Consider the following 24976-nt stretch of genomic DNA (forward strand, 5'->3'; position numbering starts at 1 on the left):
GGATCGTATTTCTTAACAAGGTTTAGCCCAGTCTTTGTGAAACACAGCGTTGGCGTTGTTCAGTTGTGCATAATTTACTGCAAGTTAATTTCGTTCCGCCATTGCAACTAACAAGTGTCGGAATTCTAAATGAAATTAATGCTGGAAATTTGTAATTAAAAGACTTTTGAATAATCCGGGCATTAATTACATCGATCTTCGCAGCACAGTAAAAATGCATCGTTGACAATATCGCCGTGGATAAATAATATCCAGCGTGATAAATCACAAGCAATTTTTTATGCAATGACCGTAACTAATCGACTTTTAAATCAATCCACAAGAATTCCTCTGGAATCAAAAATCCAACCAAAGATTTATCATTCTTCCAGCACTTGCATAAACAATTAACATTAATTCCTTATCATATTAAATCAGTGTCGAGCGACTCATGCTTCATTAAACATTTAATCGCTATGTGGTCAGTAATTATTTTTCCGCTTTGGAAAACTCTATGAAGCTTCGCTGAATATTAAATTAATAACAACAATGTGCAGCAGTAATGTTGTGTACTGCACGATTTTATCAAGCGATGAGATAGGGCGTGTAATAAACATTCTAAACGCCCATAATTAATGTAATCTATGTAGGAAACGTTTCTGCATATCAAATACGTGAGCTGTTTTCTGTTACTGGTCAGACGATAAAAAAAGTAGAAAAATATGCAGTGCATGGTGGAGGGTATGGTACGTATCACCGAGTCTATGAAAAAGTTCTTTCTAGTACCAAGAAGTTCATGAATACCGTAGAATTACCATAACCGTGTCGTATTATATTTATCCAATAATTAATACTATCTACCGCGATTTAAAGTCTAATTCTAAACGAGAATTGAGCTCTTTTTGAGATCTGATATTTTTATAGAAGGTATCCACAAAATATTGTACATGTAAATCATCGATTATTCTACTTGCTTCATGATCGTTGAATTCGAGATCCATGACCTGTCTGAACGTATCATTGGCTTCCTATATCATGGTACTCCTAATGATTATTAGTAATTCAAATCACGCACCAGCGCGTGTACCCAATTCATCGAAATTCCCACTGACAGATGTGCACAGAGTAATAGGTAATAATATCCGTAATATAGTCACGTTTTCGTTAAACAATGACAGCTACTGCCACGAACGTTTGACGGTCAAAATTAACGACGAACAATTATTTGGAAACGTTGCTCATTATGCCCTATGCAAATCGTTCCCGGGAACTAGAATAACGTTCAGAAGAACGAGCAAAAATTATTATCGTAGATAAAGTACTTACATGCATTTAGCTATCAATAATTAGTACCATCGTGCAAAGCTTAGCTTATTTTTAATTTTATTTTTCCGCGTATTTGAAAGAATTATAACTCCTGTTTATATCAGTGTCTCAAATTAACAACGTATTAGGCTTTGTTCGTGTTTCTATTTTTTTTTTTTATTTGGATAAAATGTTGGCAATTGGGACCCAGTCTTGTTTAACTAATAACACACTGTCTTCTCGCGAGAATACAAAATCAGAGTAAGGATTGTAGATGTTGGACTAAAAATAGTTCCACTCAGCAGCATCCAACGCACTCGCAGGAGCAGGAGATCCTCCCGCGAACGGAATTGTGGGTCGTTCTGCAAATAGGATACTATATAAATTGCTCTCCGTGCCAGTTCGCAAGAAAGTTCACTCTATATCGTCATAGATATGCGCCAGTACGGTTTTCCAATGATTCTCTTTGCATTTGGTGTCTTCTCGTCGCACGCCACACCCAAAGTTATTTAACTGACTAATTAAAATGGGAATGATATATCTGCAAACTGAACGAGAGTCGTTTGAAAATTATTCATCTCGTCTGTGCATTAAACGTTCACTCGTATGTATGTTAATATTTTTAGTAACCGAAATGTTAACGTAATCTTGGAGTTTACGGTTCAGGGAAAGCTGCAGCAGCCTTCTAAAAATATTAAATCCTTTGTTTCACGGTTAATTGTTTGTTGTCTATCGTTTCCGATGGGGGGTATCGTTTGTTGATTTCCACTCTTCGGGAAAGAAATGTTTTTACGACGATATCTTTGAGCTATCTGCACAACGATGCGTTAAGTAATTGAAAAGATAGCAATTGCTGCATCTCTGTCGTTCGAGATAAAAGAACGAGAACTCATACATGAGCGTTGATATTATAGCAAAGGTCAAGGGAAAATTTGTTCCTTTTTCACCTTTCACTCCTCTTGAAGGAGGTTCCTCTCCGCAGACGCCGTTTTCTACGTTTCGATTTAGTATTTTGCGGTTTGCTCGCACGTTTTTAAGTGCGTTGTATTAATTACCGGATGCTTCGTATCATGAAATTGTCAGCTAACGGGGCCACACAAATTCTATCGCGTTGTAATGAAACTCTTTGTATCGAAGATCCTCAAGTTGCCCCAAGTAATTATGGAACTTTATCCGTGGCGTCAGTATGCGTCGATCCGTTCGGCGTTATAGATAATTAAATTTGTGACGATGGTTTTGTCAGTTATGATACGTGTTAACCAACAAGGGAAAGCTAGTTGCCAAAATTCTCAACAAACTCTGATTAAATTTGAACTTCTTCGAGCCTTAAACTAACAGTTTCGCTAAACACACGAAACTTTAGATCTTCAACAATAGCGATTCGATCACAGACGATGTAATATGTTTAACAAAGTATTAATTTAAAGGATCGCAAATAATTTGAAGCTCTAATTAAAACAGTATCAATGTGACGTGTTGGAAATTATTCCAAAGTTCTTTGTCCGTGTCAGCTCTCGTTCCTCTATGAATTCAATAGAAAATATGCTCGAGAATTTGGGCTCCGGTTCTAACCAAAAGCTGACTCGACAGAATAGTACAGCAAAACGTCGGTTATCCAATTTAATAGGAAGACAAATTCGTTCCGACAATGGATTTTTCAGATCGTAGGTTTGGGAAACCCAAGAAGATAGGAAATAAAATAATTTAAAAAGATACACGATTGGTGCTTGACAAATATATGATATAGAATACGTTAAAAAGCTAATTGCAGTTAAATTTCACAATGGTTTCCAATCGCAATGATATTCTACTTCCTTTTTAATACCCAGCGTTGGTTTTCTTTTTGTTATGAATGGAAATATTTTATGACGGTGGAAATGAACTATGTAATTTTAACTACGTGTTTACATCTCGTGCTCGACTATACTGGAACACTAGAATCGTAGGCATAATCTTATAGGTTAGCGAAATTGTTTATGCATGACAGAAACAGGTTTCTAGGCATAAACAGTACTAGCGTAGGATTTTTGATACTGCAGACATAAAGTGGCGTATATACACTTGCAAACTCATTGATATAACAGGTATTAGCATTTATAATAATATAATAAAACGTGCATGCATTAATTTTTACTAGGATACGTTTTGTCCTTAAATACAAAGAAATTTGATGAATTTCATAAGCTTTCTTTATTCGGGTTCAATTGGACTAACGAATCATCTGCATATTATAGATGGGAAATGTCTCAACCAGAGATAGGTAGAATTTTATTTGAATAATAGATAACCAATAAGACCAACGTATAGTAATTTATTAATTTAATCGACGTCTACTGGATCGAATATATTTCTCTTATGGAATATTTTATTGTATAAAATTTTTATTTTTATTTAATGGATAGTTATTCATGTTTTCTAAAATTGTCCTCACTTCTGGTCTTAACCATACTATATTTGTTATTGACGATACGAACGTAACAACATCGTTAACGTTTTTGCGGTGACTTTGGTGTCATTTCTTTTATTCGATTTGTTGGTCCGCAAGCTCCTTCAAATACATTGTTCCGCCATCTCTTCGAAGACATATCGTTGTTTTAATGGATACTGGCAACGAAATGTGTTCCTTTAAAGTGGGTATTCCCACCACCATAACAAGACTGTAACATAACAAGCGCTGATCGATCAAGTATGTTTTGCTAGAACGATAACGAGCGTCGTTCAAATTGGACAACGACAGACAATATAACATAGCTGAAACTAGGTCAAAATCAGAGAGAGGCAAAATTTCATGTTAATGATAACGTACAATAAATAATGAATAAAATCGATGCGTAGAAATCGAATCGAATAGTTGAATTTTTGTCCGATCATTGTGTAGTATTCAATTATATACTTGAAATTTGTCGTTTTATCTTTTTATTTAAATGGAAATGTTTCTCATCTTTGATCAAAAGAAAGTTTGATTCTCCGAACGAAGATTAAATCTTTATACTGATTTTATCAGATTAGTATCATGCTCCTCAAGAATATTTTCTAACATTTTTCGATTTTCATCGACACTTGATAGATAACATATATCTCGCTCCACAACAAACAAAACATTACCTAATGTCGCATTTATTTTTCTCTTTTTCATAACAAGTTTGTTGTGACTTTCCTTTACAATTTGTTATGTGATATGCTATGTAATCATAGTGCGTAATGTAAACAGCTTTTTTAGAATCAATTTTTTTTTAAGAAGCAATTAATATGGTTGTTCAGATTGATTGTGTCTATCAGTTTACTTGTTATGAGCAATTATAAATTTCGTAACAGTCTGAAACGTTCGTCTGTTTACACTATTAAATTTAATAAATTCGCCCCTTCTAAATACCATACAGTAGCACGGAAGACGCGAGCTTCCGACAGATAAAATCGTGAAAGAGAGACGTGCGTTCTATCAATCGTAAAATCTTGCTATGGACATCATTTTAACGGAATGGACCCCTCAGAGGTATTCTTCTCAGCTGTCACTGATATTCGTCAGTGTATATTCACGTTTAGATAATGAACGTTCTGCTGTAGAGAGGACAGGGTTCAAGATAAACATTTATTGGAGATTGTAGTTTCAAAGCGATAGAATATAGATTATTTAGTTAATTATGAGAAATATTATTGAAGCTATTAATATGTAAGCTGAGAGGCAGTTATTCACAGACGGGGAACTTTTTAAAAATAAAAACACATCTTTGTTTTATATAATTTTTTATTTATTTCAGATCAATCAAACCATGATAAGTATGTAGGTATAGTTCAATCGATAGATTGGTACTTTTACAAAAATACCCCCTAAATTATGGTAATAATTATTAATAAATACAAAATACAGTCTCTTAAAAATAAATTCCTAAATATAGTATAAACTAAAATTATCCGTCTAGATCAAAATACGTCTCAAATTCTAATCCCCGGTGTCTTCTGTTTCCAGATTCCAACGATCCCGTGTGTGCTCACGGATTTAAAAATCGACGAACGGAAAATCCCAACGATTCGATCGATGGAACTTAATCGCATCGTTCGATCGTTCGGTGGGGGATTAGTAGCTCAAAGCAACCTCTCGCGAATATCTTATCAAACTGGGAATGCAAATATTAACCGGCAAATATTGCGCGTCGGTGCCGAAAGCGCGCGCGTTTCGAACGTTTCCCCCGATGGCGTCGAAAACACGTGGCAAACGTGGTTATCGCGCGAGCACGCGCGAGGGTTTTAACTATGACCGAGTTCCCGTTCCGCGAACCCGAAACGGGGCTCGCCCCGTCGTGAATTATCGTACGTTTCGCGATTGCAAATCCGTCCCGTAGTCGAGCGTTGTACGCGAGAGGAAGAGACGCGTAGCGAACAATTGCCGCGAAAAGGCCTGTTTCGCCTTGGCGGGCAGATAAGCGTCGCTTAATCGACAGCCAATCGGGCAGGGGGAGTGTGTCCCGTGTCCAGCCAATGAGGAACGAACCGTTATCAACGCGGCTCGATGCAATATAACTGATGGCGAGTGACGCCGGTAGCACAGAGGGTCGGAAAACGCGTATGAGCGGACTATTTTCTGGGTTCTTCTTATGTTCGCGGAGCGTTTGCTCGCGGAACAGCCGAGAGGACGCCTTTTGACGGTGGTGTAAGCGCGACCAGCGAACCGTCGGAAGGCCGGACGCGATCGTAACGTTCGTAACTGGCGCGACGCGTATCAGTCGGTCGGGTGATCGTTGAACTATTCGGCTGTGCGACGAGAGGACGGCGCTTAACCGCAGGTTCACCGAACTTCGCGCATCTGACGAGGCACATAGACGTTTCACGCCCCCGTCCGGGTCATCGTGTGAGCCCCCCAGCAGGAACCACCATGTCGTCTGGACCTTTGATCGTTCTTTTGGCGGCGACCGCCTTGACCGATGCCGCCTCGATCGGGCATGCCAGCGTCAAGGCCATGGACTGCGATAGGTGAGTGAAAGGGAAACGGAGAAGGTGCAACCGCGGCTCGAATCCGTTCCTTCCGCGCTGGAAACGAGGTTTCGCGGCTCCTTTAAACGACGCGGTACGCTCTTGGCCCAGAAACTCGAATCTTTCCGGCGAGGCTCCTTCTTTGTTCTGCGTCGCTGGGACCAGACGTCTAAAAAATTCTTATTTAAATGCAAATTACCGACCAACCGGAAAGAGACGAACGTCCACGGTTAAGGAGGAATAAAAATTCCGCGATCGAGCACCACGCGAGCGTGAGTCCCGGTCCTCTTTGGCAAATCTTGGTAATTTTATAATTGTGCACGAATTGTTATTTGTCATCGTTTAAAAGCAGAAGCAAAAATTTCGTTGAATCAAATCCACTCGATCCCCCGTGAGTCGAAGCTTCAGTTCCTCTTTGGTAAATCTTGGTAATTTAACAATTACGTATTATTATTTAATATTTATATTTGACAACGGACGTTATTAGCCACCAAATCTCAGTGGTGAACTTTCTTCGTCGTTTCTCTCGATAATACTTTGTCCCAGCTAGCCACCCTCTGACACCACTGACGGAACTTTCGCGAAGTTTTTAAAACCACGACCAACACAATACCTGTAATCGCTCCGCCTCTATTTTATAAAATGTTTCATTCTTCTCTGCAATTTTCCGCTACCTTTCTTTCGAGTTTCGCGGTTTCAACAATTTGTGATATTTTTTTATTTTTGTGGCGCCAGCTCTATCCGTTACAACCGCGAAACTGTGTCAATTTTTATTGTTTCGAACGAATGGAACTATTAAATAGAGAATATCTTTCTGAAGATAAGTCTAATTAAATTAAGGAAATAGAAGAGAAGATTAAAAAGAAATATGTGTGATGAGAAATATGTGTGTGAGTATCCACAATAATTATTCCGTTCAGTTTAACGTACATAGCAACGAAAATATCATCATTCTTGAGATATCTAGAGTATTTTCGTCTATCTGCGCGATTTCCTGAATAATAAGTATATTTAAAGCACATGAAAGCAATAACCCTTGCCCTCAATCAACGTTTATCGTATTATAGACCTGTAATTCATTAGATAATTTATCTTGTGAGTTCTGGAAATTCTTAAGTTTCACGAGTTTAACTTCAACGTCGTGTTAGGGATAAATGGACGCTAAAAGATTATGTGAAAATACGAAGTATAATTGCATTCGAAATATGTAAGATGTTCACACAAGGTGAAATATTAAAAACTTCTCAGCATTCAGTCATCAGCAATAACAAGGAAAATTTACATTATTCTGTTGCATAAACTTTTAGGCCCAGACTATACTGAAATCGAAACTCTTGATTTCACTTTGCAGAATTTGATATGCTTGTAATAATATCCAAGAAGGATATCGCGGAGTCAGTGCCCCGCAGATATATTGATAGTACTTAACGGATGCTATGCTATAATATGCTTTGACACGGACACTGTTCCTACGAATAACCTATTTCATTCACTTTACTTAACATTCACTGACTTAAGTTAAAAAAGTTTAGCTAAAATGCTCTTTAAAACCCTAATTTCAAATTTCTACTACGTCAACGTCATACAAAAATTCATTTATAAGAGATAAATACGATTATCAATAGGTAACTTTAATAACATAAAAAGTCATGTAAAAGTTGAGATGGAATTCTGCATTTCCATTACAGATAAGGTTGATATCGAGACAGTTTTGTTTTGCATCACGTTCGTTAGACTTTTATCAGGGATCTACGACACGAAAATCTTCGAAACCCCAGATAAACTCGGCCCGCGAATATTTGACATTTTTTAGCGTACGGGGAGAACCGATAATATAGAAATATTACGATATCGCTCAAAACGTCGCACTTTACGTCGATGTAGCAAGTACTAAACCGTGTACGGCTCTTACAGTCGATTGCTATGAAAGCAGAGTCCTTCATTTTAAGTATTTGCGTTGAATTTTTACCGATAAACGTAACGCTTTAATTGTTGTGCAAAAATACTCCCATATCTCGTAGCGACTTCAAGTGTTGCGGGAATTGGAACTTTATTAACAATTGCTGCTCGCGAAATATCGTCGAACGAATTTTCCGAAATTTCCAACGTTGAAATATTTTATAAATTTCAAACGAATATTATAATATAGGCGTTTCCTTGATTTGATGCTTAAAAATTTGCAAGATTATTTGGTTCGAAGGTAAAAATATTGTAATATTTTTTTATCTGTCAATGTTATTGAAGTTTTCTTAAATAACGAAGCGACGTCCGTAATATTGATCGTATGAAAATATTTCAACGAAGGACTCGTTGGAGCGTACGGTTTCGCGTGGTTTTTCGTTCGCGTCGTTCGCTAAAAATAGAAAATGTTCTTGATGCATGAGAAATCCTTTCTTCCGGCATCGTTTGTCATCTCGTTACGATCTACGAAAGAATTCGATAGAGTCCAGTTTCCTGCGTCGCGTTTATTTACAACTCATTACAGGCAGCAGTTAGACGCAAGGTTGCAATATAGAGTTCTGTTCATTGTAAGTACAGCTTGGTTAGTCCTTTTATGCAATCGTTTTGCGCATCCGCGCCTATCATTATACACCTCTTTTTGCGTAGATAAAACGGAATGGGAATCTGAGCAAAAACGTTAAGTGAGACGGAACTCTACGGGAATGTAATGATAATGTGATCGATAAGATTGCGATCTCACATACTGTGCTCGGCTCGGACATTTGCGGAAAACCGCGATGATCTTTATGTGAAAGGATTAGCACTGTCGATCGAAGAAAATTCTATTCGTATTAATAGAATCGAATCGTGGATCGCGTTAAAATCTCAAGTATCCATTTTTGCTCGAATTCGAAAGAGTTTTTTGTTATTGATAAGTCAGACGATCTGACAATGGAAAATATAATCACGATATCCGATAATTTGTGTCATTGTTAAATCTGAAGCTGTCGATAACATCATCGTCCAGTCTGTACTCAGCTGGAAATAAATAACATTTTTTTAAGTTTTTGTTCGCATAAAAGCGTAACGAATTACTTCTCTTAATGACAATTGACTTCAATTTTAAAAACAAAAGAGATAATGCCTTCAAAAAGATTCGATGAACAATACTGTTATTATTTAATTCTTCAGAATGTGCTCAATAGAAAATTGTCTAACGATTGTGGAAAATTTTCGTTTTCAGACCCATTAACTCGTTAGGCCCTACAACTTTGATAGTTTCATAATTTTTTTTCAAATTGATGTTGCACCAATGTTATTACATCTTGCAGAAATAATTCTGATTTATCCTCTTCCATCTTCGCCATAAAATAATAATTTCGTGTTCAAGGAATTTTTTATTCTCAAATAATTGCTTTTAGTTTCCTTTTGTAACGCTCGTGCAAGCAATCGTTAAAGCAATTATTGAAAATTAGCTGTGAGAATGATAGTTATGGCTTCGATGATGAAGGTATGAAATGTCTGTAATTATTATCTTTTGAATTTGCAAACAGTTTCCGTGGCTAATAAGTTCTTATCCCGAAAACTCGTTCAATCAGCTTGGACAGCTGATTTTCTCGTAACGTGAGCGAAGCACGTGTATTTAACCATTCATGCTTGCACACAACTCGTCGACGAAAGGCTTGATACACGACGCACTAGCTTATTGAATGTTATCAGTCACTACCGAGGATAAATAATTATCGTCGACCACACACTTCGGTTTATCAAAGGGAGCAAGCTTTAACAACGATGCATGAAAAGGTTCAGCAATTTTGCATATTAACTGTTTGAAATACTGTTTAAAAATTTAATTCAATTTTCAATACGAAACAACTTGACTTCATTCATAAGATTGGAAATATAAGACAAATAAAATACAAAATCCATTTCAATCAATAGTTCGAAGTTTGTTCAAGTTCTACTATTTTCTGTTTCATTAACTTTACATAACATGTATTAATTAAAAAAAGAGGAACTTCATGTTTGGCGAACCTAAATCACACTGCAATAATGGAATTTATTCTGTCATATTTTAGTTACACTGATATCCTATTGTACACGTCTACTTATTACGTCGTTATAATAATAAGTACAAGATTGCTAAACGGAAGTTGCCTCTTTGTTTGGGATTTCCAATAAAGCGTCGACTTTCTTGAAACATTGACTCACCAAAAATGTTTGCTAATCTTTTATTGGAAATATTTCTTGACACGTATCAATCGTCATCGATAATGCTTCATTTTCATTCTATTTTTGTACGATCGTTTCATATTTTCACCGAAATATTTTGCAACTGCTTTGAGAAATTTCCTTTTCGAGAATTTCATCGCTTTGATCGTCGACGAACAACGTACTCGCGCACAGAACTTTTGATGCCGTTTTCTGGCAGTGCTCGAAATAACAACAGTGATTCTGCATAGCTTTCGACGCGATTAAATATAATTGGACCGGTCTTATTGTTCCAGTGGGAACTCAGTCCAGTGGTTTACCTTCGAGTTCAAGGCTAATTCATAATTCATAACTGTCTGTCAACCAGATTTCCACTATTTTTGTTTTCTTTACTTTCTGCCCCGTGGCAAATTTATACGGTGAAAACTGATCCTCGCCGCTTTCTTAAAGATAATATCGCGACAAATGGCTTCTTTAACCCCAGGCGTGCAAACTGTTTCTCTCTGATTCGCGAAGTTCTGCTGTCACATATATAATTACTGAACTTGTAAAATCAACATTGATGAATGGAAATTCAATCAGGAACCTAAATGCAAAATAACAAAATTCGAATTCTCGAAAGTATGTTTAGTTTCGTCTCCATATTTCCCCCAAAATCGAGCCATTATTCCGTATCCTCGATATATTTCAAGCGTATCGAAATCCATTCGAATAATGCAACTCGTGAGACCAAACAATCACGATTGGCACCATGTAACCTTTCAACATTTCAGAACGTTCGTTCCGAAGGAATGGTTGGCGCACCCTTACCAGGTCGTAGACCGTCGAATTCCGTTTCTCTTGCATTATCAGCTTCCTATTGCAGATTCACGGAAACTCGAAGCAAAGGATACAAAAATCTATCGAAACGATCGAACGTCGAACTTGCTCGCGAAAGGTGGGAACCTTTTAAAAATTTCTCGATTCGTTTGTAGGGACGATTTCGTGGTCTCCTTTTTTCCGTTTTGGTAGAGAGGAGCTACCGTTTCCTATGGAAGTACAGCCATTTCGATCTCGTATAATGTCGCCATAAAGGCGGCTTTACGATCCCGATGAAAGCCAGCTTGTCGATGTTCCATAAATTTGGTTCACAGGTTGATGTCAAGGCAAAGTGGCCGATGTTAACCGGCGTACAGGTTGTATTATAATCTGAGAACCTGTCGAATTCGTGTTTAGTCCCAACAAATCGATCGTTTAGAACCGAAGACGCGGTAAAATCGTTTGGTAGCGTGCATCGATCTCATAAAAATACGGTTAAACTCGATCGACAATTTTTCAGAAACATAATATCTATCAAAATGAAATCAGGAATCTTGTATCAGTCATTCTTTTATGTTATCTTGAACCTTAAGAACGAGAAGTGGGAAATAATAATCGGGGTAATTGCTTATTTCATTTACAAAATAATTTATTTTTCTCTTATTTAGTAGATATTACAATTATCTCTAAATTTAATGGGATAACTCTCATAAAAAAAATTAGATAATTAATATTAAAACTTTTGAACGACGTGTTCAAAAGTTGTTAATATTTTAGTGGCGGTATTTTGATGGACGTTGTCCTGACAGGAGGATACGACGAAGGAAATATTACTGTTGTAAACTTGAGAAAATGACCAACAAAACGCTTGAAATGTTAAGAGAAGTTTATGGCGATAATTGTACGCCCTGTACGCAAGTATTTGAGTGGTGTGGATGCTTCAAAGACTACAGAGAGGATGTAAACGACGATGAATGGCCAGGTCGCTTGAAATTGGCAAACAGGGACGAATTCGCGCAGAAAATGCACGATCCCGTCGCTATCGAGTCGAACGTAACATTGTAAATAATGGCGGGAGGTTTCAGCGTCAGTGAACATCGAATTCCTCACAGTTTCAAAAATTTGAATAAACGAAGGACTTGATCTCGATTTTACCGCGATTATCGACTGATTCGATTTGGACCGAAAATTTAGTAATCGAAAGTAAGAAATTAATCTCTATGATCGATGATTAACGTAATGATAATTGACAAGTGAGTTTGGATAAATCGAGGAAAATGACTAATCGTTCACGACGATTGATGACTAAAAAAATTGTTATTCGCTAACATATATCATTGTCTAATGATTAAATCTTCGATGGCTAGTAACTTAGATTAAATTACCTAAAATAGAAAATAAAAATGAGTCCAGGTCTAATCAAATACCATTATATTTATATTTTCTCTAATTTTAGAGTGTTTGTATTAAAGTTCATTGTTTAAGAATTATAGTTGCTGAATTGATTATAAAAGCAACGTCGCAGCCTATAAATGTTTTATGTCGAATCAAACATTTAACATTTCCGTTCGTGGTCATCGAAAATTTATTATCAATTCATTCTACGATGCCTGTTGGCGACTAACAATTATTTTAATTATCGGACGTGAACGATTACTTTGGCCGACAATCGTTACAAACGATTAACCATTAATTTATTCGTCGAACATCAGTCGTCAGTGACACCTCGACGATTAACTATCGTAATCGTAATCGTCAATCGTTGTTTCGATTAAAATCTGCCCAACGCTGCGGGAATATCATTAAACCGACTCGGAGGAACGAAAGCTTCTTGCGTTCGACGGTGACTGACAATGAGAATATTTCCCGTTTCGGAAATTGAAAGCATCGATGAAAGGGATCCGATACGATGACATCGAGGCAATCAAAGTCATCGTGACGATTTCGAAATTAAAGCCCCGAACAGCCCCTAACACAAACCTGTTAGAAACGACCAGACGCACTATTTACATGACATATTCGAACGGAAAGGTGAAAAATGCGGACGCGAGGAATAAAACGGACGTATTTTTTATCGCCAACGTTACGGTGAAGATATTAAAGAAAATTATTTCACAGCTGTTCCGTGTCATAAAAGCGAGCAGATCCGTGACGCGGCTGAAGCAATAAGCCGATATTTGTAATAAAGTACGGTTTCAGTTATACGAAATATCAAATCGAGGCGGTAAAACCATTGAATATCTAAAACGTAGGACCAGCGTATAGAAAAATTGCACGTCGGCCACCCGTTATTTTGCATCGTTTTATTTCACGATTAGCAGGCTCGATAATCGCATTGTTTCTCTCTCAAACTGATCCGTTTTGTTAATTCAATAAATTTAAGTTACGGATTTCTCATCAATTAAAAATGTAACAGACGATGCTCTTTAAATTTATCGACGACGAATACTTATTTTGAGGAACTAGTACGTCTTGGAGTATGTTTGAAAATTGTTAATTTTATTTTACTGGTAGTTGTTACGAACCTGTACAAGAATATATGATAACTTGTGATTCGTACGACGTGGTGAAACGTTGTTTTGTTTTACGTATCACTTGGTATCGAAGAGTATACTGTAGATGAGAAGTTCGTGCTGCAACAGCCTAAAATGAAATTCAAAATACAATAACATCTGTGTCTGACTGTTTAGAAGCACGTATTGTTGTTGAAAGTAGCCAGTTTGGAAACTTGGAATGCTCTAAGTATTTTTGTATCGTAGAATGATATGTACAGAGCTAGAAAGATGATTATCGAAACTGCACAGACCCGAAAGGGGTAGACCGCACGCTCCGCCCGATTCCCACCATTAAAGCTCTTTTAACCACTATAATTGGGCACTTACTGTTAGTGGCACACTCTGACAAGAAGCAGGTCTGAGGTTTGCAGATGTGACCGTTTCAGATAATAATAAACGACGACCGAAAATGTGTCTACGTAAAAGCGTGACTAAGCCCCTGCAACCAACCCACGTTTCAATATTATTTATTTACGTATTATGCATTCGAATTTCCTTTCGAACACTAAACATTGGACGATCGAATGTGAAGCAATAATAAGAAAACCATAGAATCTTGATTGTTCTTAACAGGAACGTAATCTTCAGAGTTGAGAAACTTTTGCATATTGTGTTGAAAAGAAAAATAAAACAAGGAAAATTTTATGGTTTTCTGTCTGTGAGAAACAGTCTCTATATACCGTTTATTATTGAATATGATCCATTGGAGGAAGATTACCACGTCGTGTTGGTTTGATTCGGGTTTAGAGGTGAGGACTGCATTTGGGGCAGTCCAGGATAATATGCCTTAGGGTAATTTGGCAGTTGCAAGTATTGCATATTGTGTGGGAGGGGGGGTCGAAGCTGGAGATTAGATAAGAGTGAGTTAGCCTAATGTGTTCTATTCCGAATCTAGTCAGTACCATTTATCCTCTAATATGTCGTGCGTGAAAACGCGATTTTGGCCAATACGAGTGGGTTGGTGGTGGGGCGCGACCATCCACGCGAAACCTCGCGTTGATCGGATCTCTTTTTCTATGGATCCGTGATCGTGTCAACGTCACCGTCTGAGGAAAGGAAAGGACTCGTCAAAAGGCTTCGACAGCACCGGGAAAGCTCCAAATCCAGCTATGTGGCCTCTTCTCCAGTAAAGAAGGCCACCTTCTTCTCAAAGAGAGACACACACAAAATAAATCGGAAAATCTTTTCACCTTTTCGAATAATGTTATAACCCTTTCTGGTCGAGACTTACGATCGAGGTTCTTTCCATTATCCGTTGGAGATTTCTATAGTCCACATTTTGTCATTTAAAAATAATAACACCAATCACAGTGGCATCAGTTAAAAGTTACTTCATTGGCAAATAATAGAAAATTATTTAAAATGAACAATTTTAGAATTTACTGATTTTTGCATGATCTTATAATATTTGAGACGAGTATAAATAAGAAGATGTATGTGGAAGGGTTTGAGATGTAATTACCAAAAAAAATTACGTTCCAAATGTGGAAAATAGATATATATCGATCGTTTTAAAAAACCATGACCAAATTACTGTGATGAATTTGAGTAACATTCGTCTTAACGAAAAACTTAAAAAGATGAAATATTGGGGCGAATAAAGAATGAATGGAACAAGAAATCGAGCATTCTAATCTTCCATTGGAGGATACCATCTTAACGATTCCTTCGCATGCAGGATATTTAACGGGCGAAAGTTCACGAAAAGGAGATAATAGGCGACTGGATTCACCGAACGAATCAGGAGGAATTGTGTAATAAGAATCTGGCCGGGTGTCGGCACGTTCGTACGAAATTAGAAGAGAAGAGTAGCGTTCCAAAACGAAGAACTTTCGAGAGGAACGTGATAAGAGTGCACCGCGAACGGCGGGGAAACCGATGGACGAAAATACAGGCTGCGGAAATTGAGTGGCGAACAGGAAGATAAAAGAGAAAAATCCCGCATGTTCAACGCGCAGCGCGACAGTATCTGCTACCAGCATTGCTATCAGTAATCCGCGGCATTTCTGTGCAAATTTTCCGGGATCGCGTCGAACGTCATTCGGGGCTTCGACAATTTTACGAAGCTTTTAATACACCGTATAATTTGAATTCGTTAGCGACACCGTCGCTTTCCCAATTTTCACGAGCCACAAACCGACGTGGATGTAAAATGAGACTTATTACGCCGGGCAAAGGAAAAAACAGCTGAGAGTACGTCTACAGGGTACGTGCTCGTGAATACACAAACGTTACTCCAACAAAAAAATCCAATTATAGCTCGTTCGTTGATCGAAAAAATCTTTTTCGGTGAAATCGGTTGGATTCGTTAGGTGCGATCGATATAAATTCAGCGAAAGTGTTAATATGATGCGTGGATCGTTTAAGTATTTTTAAAAGTGGTAGAAATAAATGAATTGTGAACGATATGGCCAAAGACGCGAAGAACTCGCGGAGCAAAATGCGGAAACTTTCCATCCACGTATTTCTCGCGTTACGGCTTGTAATCTGCGGTCACAATTACGAAGACAGAGCGAAACCGAAGAGGATCGTCTGTAGAAAGAAGGCCGTAGAGATTGACAAGTGCGATCGGCTCTTCAATTGACCTGTGAAACCTCGGAATAGTTCAATCTCGTATCAACCAGACGATAAGCCCCGGGTGGAAAGGTCAAATTACTTCGATCAAAGAATCAATTCGATTTAGCGCGGGGAACTCCGTCTATAAAAAAGGAGTTAGTCTCCAGACAAACTCTGATGTTCTATTAATGATCGAGGTAAGCGCGAAAGACCCTTTCAAAGAATCGAATCGATCTAATAGAGGGGCCGAGTGGAAGCAAAGTTTGGAGAAATGAGGTGATTATTCCGATACGCGATATTCTGTTGCTAAAATAACTAAGAAAATATGTATTCTGCATTGATTTGTTCTCTCGTGTGTCCAATTACTTTCAATTGCATTCGTAGCAAGTTATTGTCATTGAATTCCACGGGCGATATTGATCACTGTTTGCAAAGAGTTTTTTAAAATCGTGGTGTAAAAATCTTATCTACTCTTGATTTCATTGAACCAGAAACGTCTACAAAAATAAGTAGTACCGTTTGAAAGTTAGCTTTGAATTTGTGTAACAATTATGTTTTAGAAATTTAACTTCATGCAGAATTCTAAGAACGAAGGATCTTTGAAACTTGACTACCTCTTCAAAGTTCTCGATGTTTTACCTGTTGCTCTAAGAAACGGCTCCGCTTGTGTTGAAATATCCTCGAACGTGTCACCTGAAGCTCTTTTTAAAATCGTACCTTCATTTATCACGTTTTCTATTCTACTTTGAACGATATCCATGGAACTTGCGAGTAAATAATTGTAAAATTTCTGACAAAAAATCAAACCTGGGATGGCTTACAGCACCCTGTGCTTTTAGTCGCTTGATGTCCAGTTACGCTCGTTTGCTGTCAGCTGTCGCTGATCCAAATTTACGATACGTTGAATCCATTGAAAAATACAGCCATCCGTTACGTATTTTTTTGTTTTTTCTTAAGTTGCAGGTTTATCTTGATATACCGTAGAATACAGAGATGAATTTTCGAATTTACAGTTATTTGGGAGAACCGTTTCTATTCACAATGAAATATTGTACTGGACTCAATTCGAAGAATATTAAAAATAAATAAATTCTGACTCTTCACATACAGAGACAGTTATTTCACATTTTGACGAATGAAAATTTTTAACTGTACGAATCCTGACGAGAGAAATTGTAAAATAGTTACAAATAGGTCGTTCGTAAGCTGCACAATGGTTTTAAAACCGTTATTGACGTATATATATATTTATAATAGGATTAAATCGGATTTCTAAAACGTAGATAACAGGTGTACGGTTTCAGAGACACGCGGAATTATAGAGAATTAAAATTTAAACCGAACGTAAATCTACTTAAACTTGAAATCATATGTTATTTAGGATGACGCGAAACTGTTCAAACGAAAGGCAAATTTGCTTAAATTTCCTTAAAGTGATTTCCAACTTGCTCGTAATTTACACCGCAAAGAGACCCATCGAGCCGAACGCTTCGACTGATTTCCGTTACACGAATGAATGGTTAACGTTCCGTGGAGACGCCGTTTCGAGGATTATTCTATCAACGTCTTATATTTCTGACTATAGTCAGAAGAGAACTCTCTGAACAGTTTGCTACGAAATGCAATCAACAAGCACAGCGCAAACTAGAATTCTAGACTAAATCCTACATCGTTTTCCAATAAACGAAACTAAATTAAAAACCGGATGTATTTTCAGAGGCACGTGCTGTCAGAAAATTCAATAAAAACCAACGTTCCCCAATGGTAATCTTAAATCATCCCGTACGAGAGCAATTTGTTTCCAATTAAAAGTTTCAAGAATATTTGCAACTGCTGCAGGCGGCTATAAATAAAAAGATTATCGCTAAAGGAACGAATAATTATTAAATCTTCAACTTCCTCGGACGATTAATACTTGGACTGATAGGAAACTTAAAATACAGATTAAATAAAATCATTGTTTCCGCCTTTCGCCTAGAAAGTGATCCATTTCTTTGATCGAAACGATCGTTTGCTGCGGGATTTTCAACGCTGATCGAACTGTAAGACGATTTCGAGGATTCCAATTACACGAACTGTCGTTGTTAACCATGTTGCTTGAACCATTTCACAGTTTATAGTTTAAGTCCATACCAATGGGTTTAACGGAACCAGGTTTACGCGCAGATTCCCCGCAACAGCGATCGAGAAATCAATAACACGCAGCGCGACCACCTTAGTCTTGTAGGTATTATCCTTGAGCACACGGTGAACGGACGAATCACCTCCGGTTTCAACCTTTACGTTTTACGGTTTATTTTACAGTTTATGGAGCGGTTAAAGCTTGTAGTATTTTATCACACTCGTTCGTTTGTTATTTCTAAGACAAAAGTTTCAATCTTTATCACCGACGTGTTTCGAATTATCTAACGTCGGATTCAAATCCTTACGTTGGCTCGTTCGGAATCATTTTCATTACAATGATCGAAAAATAGTGGAACTCTGTCCCCTTATACTAGAGTCTTTTTCTTGCAAGCTATTGAGAGGAAAGGGTAGTAGAACAAACAACATAAATCATTTGTGTCACAAGGACGTTTCAGACATCGATGATCCATGTAGAATCCTCGATCCTTCGTAGACGGAGAATCGGGACGCTCCGTGCTATTTCACAACGAATAACTCGAATTCCGATTAATCGTAGGTCCTTTAAACTTAGATTGAACTTTGCTTAATTAAGCGGTCTTCCGGGCCGCGATTTACGGGATGCATTCAGTGGATCAGTCAACGAGTATAGTTCGTTTTAATTTATCTTATGGAACGCGTCTGGTGTAACGGTTAAGCTCGACGCTTAACGATTTCGAACGGGGAACTCCAACCATGCTAGACGTTTATAGGTCATCGTGATTTTGCTTAATTTTGACTTTGCTTCAAAATCGTGCTAGATATTTTACAAGGTATAGCTTAAAGTTGTTGGATCATTTTTCTTGAAAATGCAACGGCGAAAAGAACTATTCATTATTTCTTATCGTATTAAGATCGTATGTAGCTTTGCTATCAGAATGTCCATTACACGAAACCCGGGGCGAGCTTGTAAAAATTTATGAAAGGATCCGAGGTGTAAACGCACAAGTTCGAGTTCTTTACCCTCTAAACGTGGAAACGCCTACTATTCAACCCCTTGACAGTTTGTTTTATCGCCACAATGCTTTCAGCTACCTCAGAAATTTGTCTCTGGCATTATTTTGTCTTATTTGCATACCATTGAGATATTCGTCTTCGAGCTAAGGCACTTTTCTTATTCGGTTTCGTGTTGTGAAACTTCATACCAAGAAACAAAATTTATACGCTGTGATTTTTTGGTATCAACTTGAAGTACTGCGAAAAATACTTAAATCTATTCGAACGTTTCATTTTAATTTTATCGAGAGATTTACTATCTTTACTGGGTTTCATTCTGTAAGCAATTTTATTTTCCTTTTTGTTAAAAATAATTGGGAGTCGGAGAACTGCGTATCTTAATTTCGATTTTATTGCATTCTGATTAACAATCAAATACTAATAATAATAGGGTGGAAGAATTCGAATCTTGGAGTCTGGGATGTCTTCCAGCTCGCAAGAAGCCTGATCTCAAGAAGAAGTTTGATTACTGGATTATATCCCCAGGATGTCGGTAAAATAACTCGGGAGGAGGTTTATTGATTAGGTCGATTGAACGATCCTTCAGAAAACATTTCACAAAACAACCTTAATCAACTTAGGGGAGACTCCAAGCATTATCGTTACGGACAAGGCTTTGTAAGAACGATATTACCCGAAAATTATTTCGTTTTATTCTTCTCAAAAATTATTCAAATAATATGTTTGAGTTCACTTGCTGTCATAATTTTTCGAATAATTAGAAATCGTTGCTTTGTTAAAGTACCTTTATTCGTTACAAGTGTTTGTCTTGAATGAATTTATATTATATTTTATTATGTATTGCACTATCAACCAAGAGGATTGTTTCATTTGATAATTATTTAAGGATTTCTGAGCAAAGGAAGAAACTAACCATTATTAATAATATTTCTATTCTTTCTTTGTTTAATTTTCTTGAAGAGATTCGTTAAAAAAAAACATTCCTCTAAGTATTGGACAAATTTCCATTCATCCAAGTTGATTCCCTGGCAAATTGTTGCTCGCGTCTAACGACGTTTCGTTGATGGAACGATAAGATAATAACACGAAAAACAGGTATCCCCCTAAAAAAATTCATGAATCCCGCTGCTCAGGAACATTTTGCTCCGTCAGAAATATCCTCGAAATGATCTAAGAAGTATCTCCCCTATGGAGAAGTAACTGCCTCGAAATGGAGACTGCGATTCATTTTATCGTTGACCCCTCGAAGTATCTCATCTATTCCCCATGCTATGCTTTCGTTGCCTACGTTTTATACGTTGGCATCTGCTCCACGATGTCCAAAATCGGAGGCTTCTGGTTTGCAATTATCGTACCTTGCTGAATAAATGCGATAGAAAAATATTCGAAGAAATTATCTTCTCGATCGTTGTTTCTTACTCGAAGATACAACTCGATTTGTACACAACTTGACAGTATTAAAAATTCTGTAATTTCCCTAACATATTAATTAACAGGTTGCAAAAGTCATAGAAATCGTGTATTTAAATTTGCACGGACAATTTTAATTTAACGATCGATGTAAGTTAATAATTCGAGGGTTTCGTGTTCCGAGAATGTTAATTAGAGTTTCTCGCAATAAATCTATACCGGTGCTCGACAAATAAAAGAAAGGATCGCCAATAAGGCAGTGCAATACTATTCTATCGAGAAAGTGTATTTACCTTGTATACAACGAGCTCTGTATCGTGTTTACAGTGCTGTGCCATTTAATTAACCGAAGCCTCTCTGAATTTGTAATTAAGAACACTTGCATTTTATTACCTCCGGCGGAAACGTACTGCCGGCTAAAATGAACACACTGCGTGTACGTACAAAGTAAACCGCTAATAGAGATATTAATTACATACATCGCAATTAACCACAAATATAAACAGCATTTAAACAAATAATCGTACGTAATATCTCAACGTTACAAATTAAGAATAAATGTTGGCATTTAATTCATCGTCAGTCAACACGTATCTTTCGATTTATCGTACACTTGCGTCGCGTATGCTTTTTTGTTCTAATTTAAGAATTTTTTTAGAAATTTGTATAAAAATTATACAAGTGTTTAATAAAACACTCTCTGTTATGCTTACGAGTTAGGAATTATTTCCAACGATATGATTATTATTTTCACGGTTCAGTCTGGTACAGGCAGGGCCAAAGTGTCAAGCACCGACTCGTTTAGGCTGTCAGAGACAGAAGGCGATGCATCTGAATTGTTTAGTGTGGTACAGATATAGAATAGTTCATTTCGCATGTACCATTCTTACTCTCTTATCTCTCTTCCTCTTTCTGTTATATTTTACATAAAGTAATACATTCGCTGAAAATAGCTTCTTTATTTAAAATTTAATTCTCTGCGAGACTTGAGTCAGACGTTGCTTTAAAATATATTTATAATGATTTAAGTTGATTTTTAATTGAATTATATTTTTTTCTGATAATAATAAATATTAAAAATTAGAAAAGAAACATCTTACATTGAAGACTGCAATTCTTCTGTAATGACTTCTACCAAACTTTATTTACTTTTATTCTCCTCACTGTAGAATTTCTCCTCAAAAATGTTGGTCTTACACTTGATTTACGTTGGTGTTTTTGCCGTTACGTTGCTGTGTTAGCGTTCAGTTTCTTCTCGTTTATGTCTTTTATATTCTTTTTCGTTAGGTTTTGTCAACTCACTCTAAACTCACCCTTTCTTCGCGGTTAGTAGTTTCGTTGACCGATTACGACGATATGGTTTATGGTCTCTGTTTTTCTTCTGGACTATCACGCTTTAGTAAATTCGAGTACGTTCTCTGTTCTATTGATCTGGCTGACTGGATACACAGCAAAGATCGATTATTAATTTTTGCTGCTTCGTTTGCAAAATCCTTGCCTCAAAGTTTGCTATTTAATCAGTTCCAGCATGGTAATTATTGGGTGATAGAAAACAATTAAATTTTGGATAGTTCTGGCATATAAAAATTAAAATAATATATTACGATGCACATGTTCGAGACTTTATTTCACGAACGTGAAGAATGATTGTTTTATTTCGTTGTTTTCTCATTCTTCAGACGATAATTCTTTAGTAAAATAATCATTACCAGTGATATATGATGCAGCCTCATTGTACATTAATTGCTATAAATATCATAGTGGCCTTGATCCCGACTACAGTATTTTGCTTAAAGTTCAATAGCATCCACGTTGTATCAAATTAATAAAATATTGTTATGTATAATAAACACCGTTATGAATATTTAAATATATATTTTCGCGCACTGATGCACGGATTAAATAATTTTCGTGTCTAGGGACGAAAAATAGAATATTTTTGCTATTATTATTATTTTGAAAACACTTTGTCAGTCGTGTTCGTACCCAACGTTGTCTATTTCTTCTAAAACGTTAAAGTGAATTTTCTCAAGAACGTAAACCCATTTTGTCGAACGGTACGAAGCTTCCGGCCATATTGGAACAGAAGTTGGTACGCAAACAAATATGCAAGTCGCTGCTCCCCTAAACATTTACACTGAAATTCAATAACCTTTCGACAGTTTCGCTCGACTCGATGTTAGAAAGTTTGATAAAAGTTAGAGGCTATTCGCGACTTTAATATATTCTTTGTGAACACATCGTTTCTTGAGTCTTCGCTCTTTAAACAGCGCGAGATAAGACGACTCAGATAAGGTGAAAGATCAATAGATAGTACAAGTATGTTTTGAAAAGGCGAGTTTGTCTTCCTACTGTAATTGTGCAACAGTGAAAAATCAATTAACGATAAGACGGTCTTGAAAATTATTTTTACGCGTACGATAAAGTAAATTGTTGAACGTTCGTTTGGTCAGAAACAGCTCCATAAGTTACGTTTTTAATATTCGATGAAAATTTTGTGGAAATACAAAATGTAATTACCTACTTAAATTCTGCGTTTTTTGTGCAATGATGTTACGTGTTATTTAATGTTCACTGAGGGTGTAGATTTATGGAAATTAGGGTCTTTTTTAAAAAAAATAATAAGAACGGAACCGATGCCAACTATTTTTTTAACTGGTCGATGTTAGCATGAGAATATTCATTTTCATTTTGTCGAGTATGTGGAACACTAGGCGTCATGACGACTCCGTTTTCTTGGTCCCTGTCAGGCGTGTGCCAAATCCGCACAGACTATAAATTTTCCCAGCCTCGTACTCGTCTTTTACACTTCTACACACAAGATATTCGCGTAGACTATTTATTGCAAAATTTTTATTCCACCGAACCGTCCGGAAAATTTTATTTTGCCCATATTAATGTCAAACTATTTGTTGATCCATCCTCTAAAAAATGTTTACCGTCACAACGTTGAGAATAATTCGATACTCGACACTCGTAGAGCTTGGACGGCACTTCAGAAGTTTCATATTTTTTTGAAGCGTGCTCAAAGGCACTTAAACTTTTTGAAGCATTCATTTGGAGATGCAGAATCAAAGAATAGAATGATATCCTTAATTGCAGTGTGCGTAGCTTTGCTTTAACGTGGTCGTAATGAGTAAACAAGAAAATATTTTCCTTTAATAACTGCAACATTGAGTTGACGAATTGTGGTGAAATTTTAAATTCTGATTCGAAATTTTGGATCTCCTTTACAAAATTATTTATAATAAGGGTGCATAATTTGTTCAAAGAAAAGAAAAAAGAAGTTGTTATCGATTCAACGTTATTGCGGTACGCTGTTTGCTTAAATATTCCGGATTTTATACCAATTTATATCAGCTCGATCGTCGATGACCTCTCGTTTCAACAATACATAATCGGATCATCGAATGAATGGTTTCGAGAGTTGTTGAACCGGATCGTCGATTAAAACCCGCTGTAATGTAATTTTGATGAAGCCTTTTGAGAAAATGATTTATCGGAAGTTACATAGCTATTAAAATCGGTACAATGAGGCATAAAGCACGATACAAAAACTAACGAGCAAAAAATAATCACGGAAGTGCTCTTGTGATTAATAGAGTCTAACGTTTATTCTTTTTCAAGATCACGATTAATCATTCCCACTTTATTCTTGCACCGGACAAGATTTATGGTTCACGTGAGATTCTAATGATTCGTTGCGATTCGACTTTCAGCAAAATCTATTGTACCGGGGACTTGCTGAAGACCATACAGCTGGCCGAAATCTTTCCAGACAGCAAGACATTCGTCGATCTTCATCAGTTACACGATCCTGATATCACTCTTGCCAAGTAAGTATCACTCGATTATCTCTTGAAGCGCACTTGTACCACATAGTTTCCTCCTTAGGTCGTAATAACATTAATTAGTATACGTTAAAGAGGGTTCAAGGATCCGAGAATTCCGAAAATGGTCCACTATTCCACAAAGTAGATCGTAACTTATTCAAAACATTTTTAATCTAGATTTTTTTGTAATTGATTCCTCTGGCAAATAGAAAAGTTTCTTCTAAATTTTGTATTCATTTACTCATTGTACTACGATTTCTGTCTGAAGTTATGCTTTTTAGCTGTTAATTTTTTATTGTAACT

The 24976-nt window shown here is 36.8% G+C and overlaps 1 protein-coding gene across 1 annotated transcript in view; it reads left to right on the forward strand.

The window, feature by feature from the left end:
• Positions 1 to 5815: 5815 nt before the first annotated feature.
• The window catches only part of LOC122396942 (trehalase-like), a 35877-nt gene continuing 16716 nt past the window's right edge, over positions 5816 to 24976 (forward strand). Inside the window, exons 1-2 of the mRNA XM_043395738.1 lie at positions 5816 to 6252; positions 24560 to 24676. Coding sequence (XP_043251673.1) covers positions 6155 to 6252; positions 24560 to 24676 — 215 coding nt within the window. The 5' untranslated portion in view covers positions 5816 to 6154. The remainder of the gene's footprint in view (positions 6253 to 24559; positions 24677 to 24976) is intronic.

This window comes from Colletes gigas, unplaced genomic scaffold (genome assembly GCF_013123115.1).
Source record: "Colletes gigas isolate AHSC1104 unplaced genomic scaffold, ASM1312311v1 Colletes_gigas_Sc00008, whole genome shotgun sequence".
In the NCBI taxonomy this organism is placed as follows: Eukaryota; Metazoa; Arthropoda; class Insecta; order Hymenoptera; family Colletidae; genus Colletes; species Colletes gigas.